Here is an 11,183-nt window from a genome sequence, read left to right on the forward strand (position 1 = left end):
TCCACCAGGTGGAGCTGTTCCATCAAAAGAAACACAAAGCATCACTTCTGCAACGAGGCCAAAGCACTTTCAGCCAATCAATTCAAGACATTGTTGCATAATTTCCCTCCTGTAGAATACTTCATATATCCCTGTTCTCATGATCAACAATAAGTAAAGTTCCTCCCTTATATGAATCAGCAGCCATTTCCCTTCTGTGAACAATGGTGACACTGATTTAGGAACATACAAGGGAATGGAAGTTGAAACCCACACAGTTATAATATACAATATATATATATATATATATATATATATATTGTATATATATATATATATATATATATATATCCCACCACCATCATTCCATCAGTCCTTATGAAGACAAAAACTTTGAAACAAGCGTCATGCTGCAGTTTTCAGACCGGCTGATTGTGTGGTGAGAGTTTTGAAGAAGAGCCATGCAAGCGAATTCACAGTTTTTAGGGGAAATAACGCCAATGTGCCTAACTAACACTGTACTGCCACAGTCAGCATGATCAATAATTCACACCGAGGGTATCCTAGGTTTCAGACTGCTGAATGAAAATAAAGGTGACAGCTCAAACTTTTCTGTGGAAAAAGCTGAAGTGAGACGTTGAGATTTTTGGGGGATTTTTTTTTGACTGGACATGTTTTTTTCTGGACAAGGTGAACTGGGCCGGAAAAGAAACCTTTTTAAAGACGTCACCTGATTTCTTGTTTTAGACATGAGGCTGTCAGTTGGAGGTGTGTGCGTGTGTGTGTGTGTGTGTGTGTGTGTGTGTGTGTGTGTGTGTGTGTGTGTGTGTGTGTGTGTGTGTGTGTGTGTGTGTGTGTGTGTGTGTGTGTGTGTGTGTGTGTGTGTGTGTGTGTGTGTGTGTGTGTGTGTAGAGGTGGAAAGTACCTTAAAGTAATTTACTTAAGTGCAATTTTGAAGTACTTGCACTTAAGTAATTCTACTTCACAGTACTTTACTTGTCCACATTCATTTAACAGCTGCTGGTACTTATGAGAATAAAAGATCATCATATGATAAAATGCATTATCATAGCTTAATCTGTGTTGAGTTGTTCGTGAGATATCTCCACCTTCACCGACATCAATGTGCTGCATGAATATTACAAAAAAATGTTTAAAAGATTATAATATAACTGCCGGGGCCTGTTCAGTAGAATAGAATTGAATAGAACTTTATTGTCCACCAGAGTGGAAAAACTGTCTTTTTGATGTTTCAAGCATCATGCTGTTTCAATCTGTTTTACAGTAGATGTGATGTGTGAAATTTCGAAAGCCGGACAATTTTTTCAATACTAAGCTACTTTTACTGAAGTAAATGATTTGAATACATTTCCAACCACTGATAAAACTGTTACACAAGACATGAAGAATAGTTTCATTTTAAACATGGAACCATGGGTTTGAATCTTTCCCTTAGTGTAAACGTCAGATAACTTCACTGAACAGCCAGGACAGGCTCATATGGCCCTGTGAAATTCACTTATTGTTTTTTCAAACTTAAATCTGCAACTATCCGGTGTTACACCGACTGAGGTTCATGTTAGGCACATTAATGTCACATTATTATCATATGACCTGTGGAGCATGATGAAGGTCTCCGTCTGATTTCCCTCCACTGCCACAATCACGTCTTCACTTCTCACGTCACCAGGGAGCGTTTCCTCCATCAGCAGCCTGTCGGGTCGTGATGGACCCCCCCCCCCCCCCCATCCCTCATCCCCCCCATGATTGGAGCTTCATTGGAGGCGATGCCCGAAGGGGGAGGGGCCACTCTGTCGGGGTATTCTGATAGATAAGGTATAAGGGACCCCCCTGCAAGAATGCGATCACATTGGAACAAACCCAGTCCTTGTGTCCCCTCCACTCCGTCGAGGCAGAGACGCTCCAGAATGCAGCAGCTGATCGCGCCCGTCCTGCTGGCATCGTCCCTGTGGACGGTCTGCACAGGAGCCGGAGGTGAGTGTGTCTTCATTCATAGCGGGGAAAAATGGAGAAAAAAGGAATCTGTGGCTCTATTTTAATTTCTTCTTGCCTTTAGTACAGGTCCCAAATATTCAGATGTACTGGAGGAAAAAAACAAAACACAATTAGCTATAATTCTTTTAATATTTTCTGATATTACCAATATCATATGGAAATGTTTCAGCAACATGATAGCCTGTGTTTTTTTTAATATTTATTCTTCACACGATTCTCATTTAGTATGTGTCATATTTCTGACAACAATCCGTAGCAATGGAAGCATGTGATAGGTGGATGATCAATATCTGAGATGAGAAAGCCTCTCAGTGAGACCAGCTGGGTGAAGTTTTTTCTGTTTTCTTCCTCACCAGTCACTTTATTCAATCGGAAAGTTGACGTTTTGTGGAATCCCAGGCGTCTCTTAAAAGACGGAAATCTCCAGCTGAGAGAGAGCAAAAGAAAAACAGAGCCAATAGAGCCATAGCTCCTCAGATGAGAGCGACCCCCCCCCCCCCCCCCCCCCCCCCCCATCGAAACAGCACCAAACCCGCCTGCGCCTCCACCTGCCGCGTCCATCACAATGTGGCACCGCGCTCCTCTGCACCTGCACACCGCTGAGCTGAGGTTCTCTCTCTCTCTCTTTCTCTCTCTCTCTCTCTCTCTCTCTCTTTCTCTCTCTCTCGTGCACCTGTGTTTGTGTGCGCGTGTGTGTGTGTGTGTGTGTGTGTGCACGCGCGCGCTCTGCAGCAGAGAGACGCGTCAAGCTGCGAGTCCCCGACGTCTCCAAATTCACGCCGGGGAACTCTTGATTCCTCTCAGAACGACGCCCCCGCGGTTCTGGGCACTAAGAATGCAATGAAGTTAATTAGCTGCAACTAATTAGATTTGGTCTGTGCGGTCAGTCTTTGGTTCACAAATGCGCACTGAAGGAAAAATTCCAGACCTTGAAAGTGACGAATGCAATCATCTCGGATCAATAGAGCAGAGTGAGTGTTGGCCACATAGTTTGATCGTCTATAGAGAAACGAACTAACAATATATCTTCTCTGTAATATGTATGAGACTTGAGGAGTAAGATGTTTGAGAGAAAGCACCACAGACACCGCGGGACCAAGAGAAACTGGTGGCTGGTGTCGTTCACGCACTGTGCGCGGTGTGGGGCGGTGAAGATGGCGCCTGGCGGCATGTTTGCGATGAAGAAGGAACAATATTCACCTGGTGGTCAACGTCTCTCTCTCGTTTTTGTTGAGAAATGCATTCGCCCGAAACTAATCCTGATTTCGTGGGGAACTGTCCGCGCGTGTATCTCGCATCCCCACATGATGCGTCCAGCGCTCGTGCAGGTGGGCGTGGCCCCTCTCATCGCATCCACTGAAACGCACTCGTGTCAGCCGAGCGTCGATTGGCCAGGAACTGTGCGGACAGAAACCCGATTGGCTGGGACGAGTCGCCTACCAGGGACCGTGTGAGCCATAGAAAAGATGTTTCTACTCACAGCGTGGTGGAGGAAGTTTTCAGAAAGTTTCAGAAAGTTTTTCAAATGCCTCGATTAAATACCACACTGTCAAATCCTCTGCAAGCCTTGTGTTGAAAATACTATTTCAGTAATTTTGTTTTTTTTCAAAGTAAGTATTATTAGTTATTTTAATGTACTTTAAATATCAAACATAAATGTGCAGAACAACTGAATCATATATATATGTGTGTGTAAGCACATGTGTATGTTAACCTTTTAAATATAGTGTATTGCAATTAACTGTAATTTCATATCAATCAATCTATAACGGTACACCATGTTCTATAAATTCATCACATTTCCTACGAAAAGTAACTTTAGCTGCCAAAATAATGTTTCGGTGTGAAAAGTACAACGTCCCTCTGAAATGCCACGGCCTTGAAGTATAAAGTGGCATTAAATGGAAACATTCAAATAAAGTACAGTACACTGTGGCATCAGTGCAAAGTGCCACATTTTCACAGTTATGCTGTGGGACCTCACATGGTTACAGAAGAAACCTTATTCCTAATTCTCCCTCACCCTCAGCAGCTGCAGTCTGTAGTATCAGACAGTAGAGTTATTCGATTTTTGTCTTCTTTTTTCATGCTCCGTCTCACACACATGTAAATCCTGCAACATGAGCTTTATTAAGAATTAGATGCAAACACATAATTGTCTCTTTGATAATTGGGACCGGTTTGATAGTATCAATGAATACATATTGACCACACACACCCCAGACCCCCCAAAATAGGTTTTTGCCTCCCTGCTTGGTTTATTTTCAGTATCCATTATCATGGCAGTGCAGGAGGAAAAGGCTCTACCCACCAATGGCAAAGAAAAAAAGCACTGACTTCCTTCCCCTACACCAGGAGAAGTCCTCATACAATTATAATAACAGAGTGGGAAACCCTCCCCGAATTTTTTCAATGGTATGTGTGTTTTTCCTAAATATTTGATTTGAGTGATAGCTGCAGATATTTGTCTCTGAGAACAGGGTGGAAACATGCAAACCGATTGTGAAATATTAATAACCCCTCCTAGACGCATGTGAGAATTGGACCTCGCTGATGCAAAAGATTGGCTCTCTGTTTATTATGATAGCACGAAAGATAAAGGGCAAACACCGAGGTTTTAGTGAATAGGAAGACAGTTCCTATGTTTGGTCAGGAATAACAGTTGACCTAAACCCTCCGGAGAACAATTCACTGTTTGCACTAATGAAAGAAAAATAAACTACTAATAAAAAGAAAATACACACAATCTAGCTGGGAACTTGCCAGTTACACAATCAAGTGCGCGTGTGTTAGTGCGGTTTATCTGCTGTTGACATCAGAACTCAGGACAGAGGAGTGAGAACATATCAATGAAAACCTTGTACTGACCAAATGTTCTTTATCCTTTGTGTTTCAGATTGGTGCTATCAGTCCCAGTTTACCTGTGATCATCAGTGCAATGGTAAGCTTATTCAAATACAGAAAGTGTTGCGCTTTTTCAAAAATAAAATAACGAAATTCTCATAACTTTGTTTGTGTAAAACTTTTCAAAGGTAAGTTAAGTGTTTTTAAAAGACATTAAAGGGAGACTTAAGTGTACTAGCATACATATAATTAAGATTCAAACAAGGAAAAAATGCAGTAAAAGTAAAGAAGGACACAACTTGTGACAAAAAATGTGATTCTAAAACAATGTGTCTCTATAGGGAGATATTATGGCTACAATTTAAACTTTTAACTGTGTACATGTAGATCTGAGAATAATCTGCATTAAAATGAAACCTGATAGGATTTTTTGGTTATCAAATTGTCACATAATCATGAAGAATTGTAAAAGACCAAGGATAGATCCCTGTGGTACTCCATATCTGAATTACTCAGTAGCGGAACCATTAAACAAGTCAGACAGTCGGTCTAACTTCATTTATCACTGTTGTTTTCACGTTTAGCACCTGACAAGTGGAACCACGCCAACAGCAACTGTGCCGGAAAATACCAGTCGCCCATCAACATCGTCACCAGAAAGACTTTGAAAGACGAACGCTTGACTCCTTTCCAGTTCAACAACTACCAGCAGATCTTCAGAGGCACGATCAAGAACAACGGCCACTCGGGTGGGGTTATCTTCTGCTACACATCTAATAGCCACTGGTGCTTTGAAGCGGTTGCCTGAACTCTTTTTGGTCTGGTGTGTGTGTGTTATGTGTGTGTGTCCACCAGTTCAGGTCGGAGTTCCTCATCTCAGCACCATCTCAGGTGGAGGGCTGCCGACCAGCTACAAGGCCGTACAGTTCCACCTCCACTGGGGCAACAATGGGGGGCCTGGCTCCGAACATACCATCGATGGGGAGCAGTATCCCATGGAGGTATTTCAAGCGTCCTGAACTAAACACACACGCTATGGTGAAGTGTTTCTGCAAGAGAGGGACAGTTGGTGAAAAGTAACTGACTATATAGATCTGACATTTAATGTATGAAGTAGAAACTTTAAATCAATAATGATCACATTTTTACGACAGGAAAAATTATGTCAACTAACAACTTTGGATCCTCCTTCAATTTACTTATTAACTGGCTATGTGTTGGGGTTTAATGTTTGTACACAATTAACAAAAAACAACACGGCTCATCAGAACAGCTGAGAATAATAAATGGTGTTTGGGCCGGGGACTATTTTCAGCAGAGGATTTGACACATTAGTGAGTATTTATGGTCGAAGGACGCCCCTTAAACAGTTGACTCTAAATAGACGACAGAGCCCACGTTCATTATGATGACGGAGAACATCAACCAGTGTAACAGCGAAGCACACTGGTGTGTGATTTGGACAACGATGAAGCTCAAAGACAAATAAGCTCAGTCAGGTTTTGAATAACTTGATAGTTTGATCAATGTATTGACAGTTTTTGGTCTTTTCATTATGATGACTGATACAGGCAATTCTTTTTTCATCAGTATTTAAGACATGTTGTGGATAAAGAGCCTTCTAACTTAATACATTCTAAATCCATTTTACATTATTTGTCCCCCCCCCCCCCCCCCAAAAAAGGTATTTGTGAAAAATATGTAACATTCGTGATCTTTTATCTACAGCTGCACATCGTTCACATGAAGCACCATTACACTGACCTGACAACAGCTCTGTCAGACCCAGAGGGAGTAGCGGTCCTTGGGTTTTTCTATGAGGTAACCAATTTCTTTGATCCCGTTTTTTTCAAATCAAACTAACACAGTACGATTATACATCATACATATACTACAGCTTGTAAGAAAGAAGCGTGCTGTAATGTTTTTCTTTCCCTGTTCAGAGATCCAACAGTGCAAACCGAAAGTACGACCCCATCATCAACGCTATGCTAAGCATCGCGGCTACAAGTACGTATTTCAGTCCACTATGACCAAGTACAAACATGGCGGCATAACAATGGTGCTGACGTCTTCATCTGTGGCTCTTCCTGCTTTCAGACGACAACACATCTCTGGCTAGCGTCTCCCTGACACAGCTGATCCCCTCCGAGCAGAATATGACCAGCTATTACCGCTACAAGGGCTCGCTGACCACCCCAGGGTGCACTGAGGCTGTTATCTGGACCTTGTTTGAGAATCCCATCCCTCTGAGCATGGATCAGGTTCGGAAAAAACACCAGACATGTAAAACTGTGTAAATTGTGGTTGTAGTTTTTTCGAAAAATATGTTTTCTATATAGTGTTTGCAAAGGTGCCGTTTTTAAAGGAGTATTCATATCACATACTTGGGTAAAATTACCAATGCATTGAAATTACACAAGTATTTGAATAGTACAAATACTCATTATATAGAAATAACTGCCCTGGGGACTGATATATTTTTGTTCATTACATCATTACATTGTTACTGATGTATCGATATATAAGAAGCATTTAATGTTAATAGCTGTTTGAGGCAGAGCTAGTTATGACTGCTTGATACACAGTTTAATGGTTTGAGCTTCCTACAGAGGGATTGTTATTCCGCTGTTCAACTTTTCTGTAACCTTTAATAGCTTTGTGAAATATTGGATCAAACTGTGATTTTAATGACACCATATGAGAAATAACTCGAAAGCGATTTAAACTGTGACAAGGGGCCCCGACTACTAACTACTAGACCTTTGTGAGTGGTAACAGGTCAAAAAGCTTGGAAGCAACTTGTTAAATCGTCAATAACATGCTGTATTTTTTATGTTTTTAATGTTCATTTTCTGTATGTGTAAAGTAAGTAATTTATATTTGTCAGATCAACATAATGTAGTTTAATATGTAGTATAAATAAGTAAAGTACAAACAATTTCAGTGTTGTATTATGTACAGTACATAAACAAATGTGCAATTTAAGGGAAGTAAACACCTTGATGATCTCTTTCCAGAAACTGGAGTTTAACGTCTGTGATTTCCCTTTTGTGCCTCCAGTTGCGGACCTTCTCCGAGCTCAAGTTCCACGATGGAAAGTCGATGGTGGGGACCTTCCGGCCGGTCCAGCCCCTGAACGGCCGGAAGGTGTTATGGTCGGGGAGTGGGGTGATCCTGGCCAGCTCCGCCCTCCTCGCTGTCGCCATGGCCACGGCCTTGGGACTGTCCCAGCCCTACTAGAGCGAAGTGTCCCTCGCTGCTCTGCAACGTCAATGAACACATTTACTTCTGCATCACTCTTCAGCTGAACCCCGGTTTGTAACTTTGTCATTGCATGGTTGCGAGGATGATCGACCACATTGTAGTGCAGGCATGACTCACCTGGTGTTCTTCCCTTACGACACAAATGACAAAGGCTTTGGAGAAATGCCTTATGAAAGGTGCCATAAGGGGTTGATTCATGCATGCGTAGTGAAGAAATAGGTCTTATTTTATGAATGTGCCATAAAGCAGCACACCAAGCACTCCAAGTGACAGCTGAATTCAACACCGGACCCTCAGACATGCCCTTAATTTTTTCGCAGCATCATCCATTGAACACCAGCACATAAACGCCCCCCTTCTCTTTAAACCCCATCCACCTTGTCCAATGTCAGGTAAATTTAGTTTCTGCTAATGTCAGTGTGAGCGGCGGATGGTTTGTGCTCTGAGCACCGCGGCCGGCCCCATGACCCGGCACGTGATGTGTTGTTCTCAACGGGGCATGGGAAAGGCGTGGAGCTATTAATAGCAGAACTGAGTCAAGCTCCATTTCAAAGCCAGCGGTCAAAGGAGTCAGCAGTTTCTTTTTCCAGTGTTTTTCAAAGTCCAGGAGCACACGGCACAGCCGTCAGGTGAACACCTCACAGCCACGCAGTCAGCAGTTGGTTTGGGCCTTTTCTTTTATGGGAATCAGTTAATATCCATGCTGCTCTGACAGCAGAGCTGCAGTCTCCCTCTCCTCCCACAGCCAGAGGCTACTGACACCTGAGACAAAGACGAAAAAGCTTCAGAGATGCTAATGTTAACGGTGATCCTCAGAGTGACCGCTCAGGGAAGAGGCAGCGTCTGCAGCGCGAGGAGACAGCATCATGACGTGTCACACCTCTTTTCCAAACCGACGCCGTCCTCCTCATGCACCTCAAACACTCGCATGGATCCGCATGACTTGATGTTCCAGATGTTGATTATTAATTGCGCACCCAAAACCGTGCTTGCCAAAATTCATTCACACACAGACACACACCTCAGTCACTCCATTTCCCATTGTTGACCTGGGAAGTTCAGTGAGCTCATCTGGAGAACATGTGACCATTTTCATGGTTTGTATTACAGGGTCTCGGATGCACTGAATGTTATCGACTGTGAATTACACCACACTGAGTTCTCACTCATTTATTCAGGAGGACTCGTCATGTATTCGAGCGAGAGATCTGTGCAATTTGCCAGCAAGAGTTGTCGTGACGATCGAGCAAGGAAGCTGTATATTTTCCATTGTTTTTTCGTAAGGCATGGAGTCATATTTCTATGCTGTGTCATTGTACACATGTATTTATGTACCAAATGTGTATATTAATATGAGACGCACAGTTACTGTTATGTATTGCAACGTTTATAGCATTGAATGCATATATGAAGCATCATGTCGTTCATGACCAATCAAGTTTACTTATGATGTTGAGTGTATGAGATTGTTGAAAATGTCATAAATAATATGGAGAATGTGTTCCAAATGAACAATAAACTACCTACATGCCTTTTTAACGACGAGTCACTTTTGCATAATTCAAGCCTTTAAAACCAACCGATCAAAACAGCGTTGTGGCCCCAGTGTCAGTCCTGCCCCAGCGTCTCTGCACTGGGGGGGAAACTAATATTAGAAGATAAGATAAGATAAGATAAAAAGCCTTTATTGTCATTATATCACAGTGAATACAATGAAATTGTGAATGCCCTCCCAGCGGCGACTAAAGAAAGGAACAATATTGCACACATTCATAAAAAACACAGACATATACAGTCGACTACATTCCATGTCGTATTTCCAACATACACATACACTTTAAACAGCTCACTCTAAACGCTGCGAGAGGAGAAACATAAACACACAAAAATGTACGAGACCCCTGGCCTCTGGGACAGTCAGTCTGCAGGTGCTTTTTCAAACCCCCACCCCCCACCCCGTGCTCGTCATTAAAAAATCAAAAGGCTTATTGTGATGGACAGGCTTAAGATGACAGCACCCCCTCACAGGGACGTGCATGGAGACGGACAGAGAGTCCACACAAAAGCTTGAATGAAAGCCTCCCCTTCATTCCCCCCACTCGGGGGCTTCCTTTGCCTCTTCAGTTAAGGATCAGAGGGGACCAGGGATCAAGGGGGTGGATGCCTTCACATCTTGCCGTGGTACCTTGCTCTTCCAGGCAACAGACAGCAGCACCCATACAACCCCACTAACTCCTAAATCTCCCCTCACATGCCCCCTGTCCCAGGGGTCCCCGGGACAAAGGGCACCATTCTCCCTGGGAGAAACTAGAGGCATCCTCATATTGAATGTGACCCCCCCTAAACGCGCACAGCGGCCCATCAGATAGTGGGCCGCAGTAAAAGGGCACTGGGCCGCTCTTTGTCCGGGGAAAACAAACAGTGTCACCTTAACTGCCTGTCTGTGCGATGCCCCACTTCCTGCGTCTCAGGCCCGAGATAAATCCCACGCAGCTTCTTGATCGATGCCGCATTAAGTGCATCCCCACACCAGAGCTGTCGTCGGGAGATGTGTGACCAAATCATCTTTACTCTAATCAAATTGGAGTCGCAGAGTAACCTGGTTATTGTGCTGTCAGTACTGTAACTCACAGAGGTGTCTGTCAGCTGTGGGGATCATGATGCAACATTTGCCAGCGGTGGAAAACAACCCCTCTCATAGATGAGCAGCAGCTAGTAAGCGACGAATGATGTTCTGGTGTTATTTTTGGGGGGTTTTCTCTCAACTAAAATCAAATATATACGGCAAGTTACCATTAACAGCTAATATTTCTCAGGAGCCTATGACAGCCCAGACTCTACCTAACCCTAACCCACTACCAGTGGGGAACACATCCTGTCATGTATACACAGCAGTTGACATCCGTTTACATCCAGCTCTGTGATTAACGATGAGAAAAGAAGGCAAAGCGACCTAAAGCCTTTTTAATGTGACGGAGCAGGATAATGAGTGTATCACTGGGGTCGGGTAGCCTCTTCAAAAACCTCAGTCTTCCATTCAGGGACACTCGAGCTCCAGTTGCAAAGGTCGTTGTGGT

General features: G+C 43.2%; 1 protein-coding gene and 1 long non-coding RNA gene across 2 annotated transcripts; one reads left to right on the forward strand and one right to left on the reverse strand.

The window, feature by feature from the left end:
• Nucleotides 1-1,169: 1,169 nt before the first annotated feature.
• LOC118300545 lies at nucleotides 1,170-3,338 on the reverse strand. The gene is made up of 2 exons (XR_004790104.2): nucleotides 3,196-3,338; nucleotides 1,170-2,081 (listed from the first exon to the last, which is right to left on the reverse strand). It is a non-coding gene; the product is annotated as an uncharacterized LOC118300545 (long non-coding RNA).
• Nucleotides 1,753-9,645, forward strand: ca4a (carbonic anhydrase IV a). Its single transcript, XM_035625035.2, has 8 exons — nucleotides 1,753-1,974; nucleotides 4,892-4,936; nucleotides 5,424-5,588; nucleotides 5,695-5,840; nucleotides 6,568-6,660; nucleotides 6,783-6,849; nucleotides 6,940-7,103; nucleotides 7,903-9,645. The coding sequence occupies exons 1-8, from the start codon at nucleotides 1,839-1,841 to the stop codon at nucleotides 8,080-8,082; spliced, it is 996 nt and encodes a 331-aa protein (XP_035480928.2). The 5' UTR covers nucleotides 1,753-1,838; the 3' UTR covers nucleotides 8,083-9,645.
• Nucleotides 9,646-11,183: the final 1,538 nt, after the last annotated feature.

The sequence above is a fragment of the Scophthalmus maximus genome, chromosome 2 (genome assembly GCF_022379125.1).
Source record: "Scophthalmus maximus strain ysfricsl-2021 chromosome 2, ASM2237912v1, whole genome shotgun sequence".
Lineage (NCBI taxonomy): Eukaryota > Metazoa > Chordata > Actinopteri > Pleuronectiformes > Scophthalmidae > Scophthalmus > Scophthalmus maximus.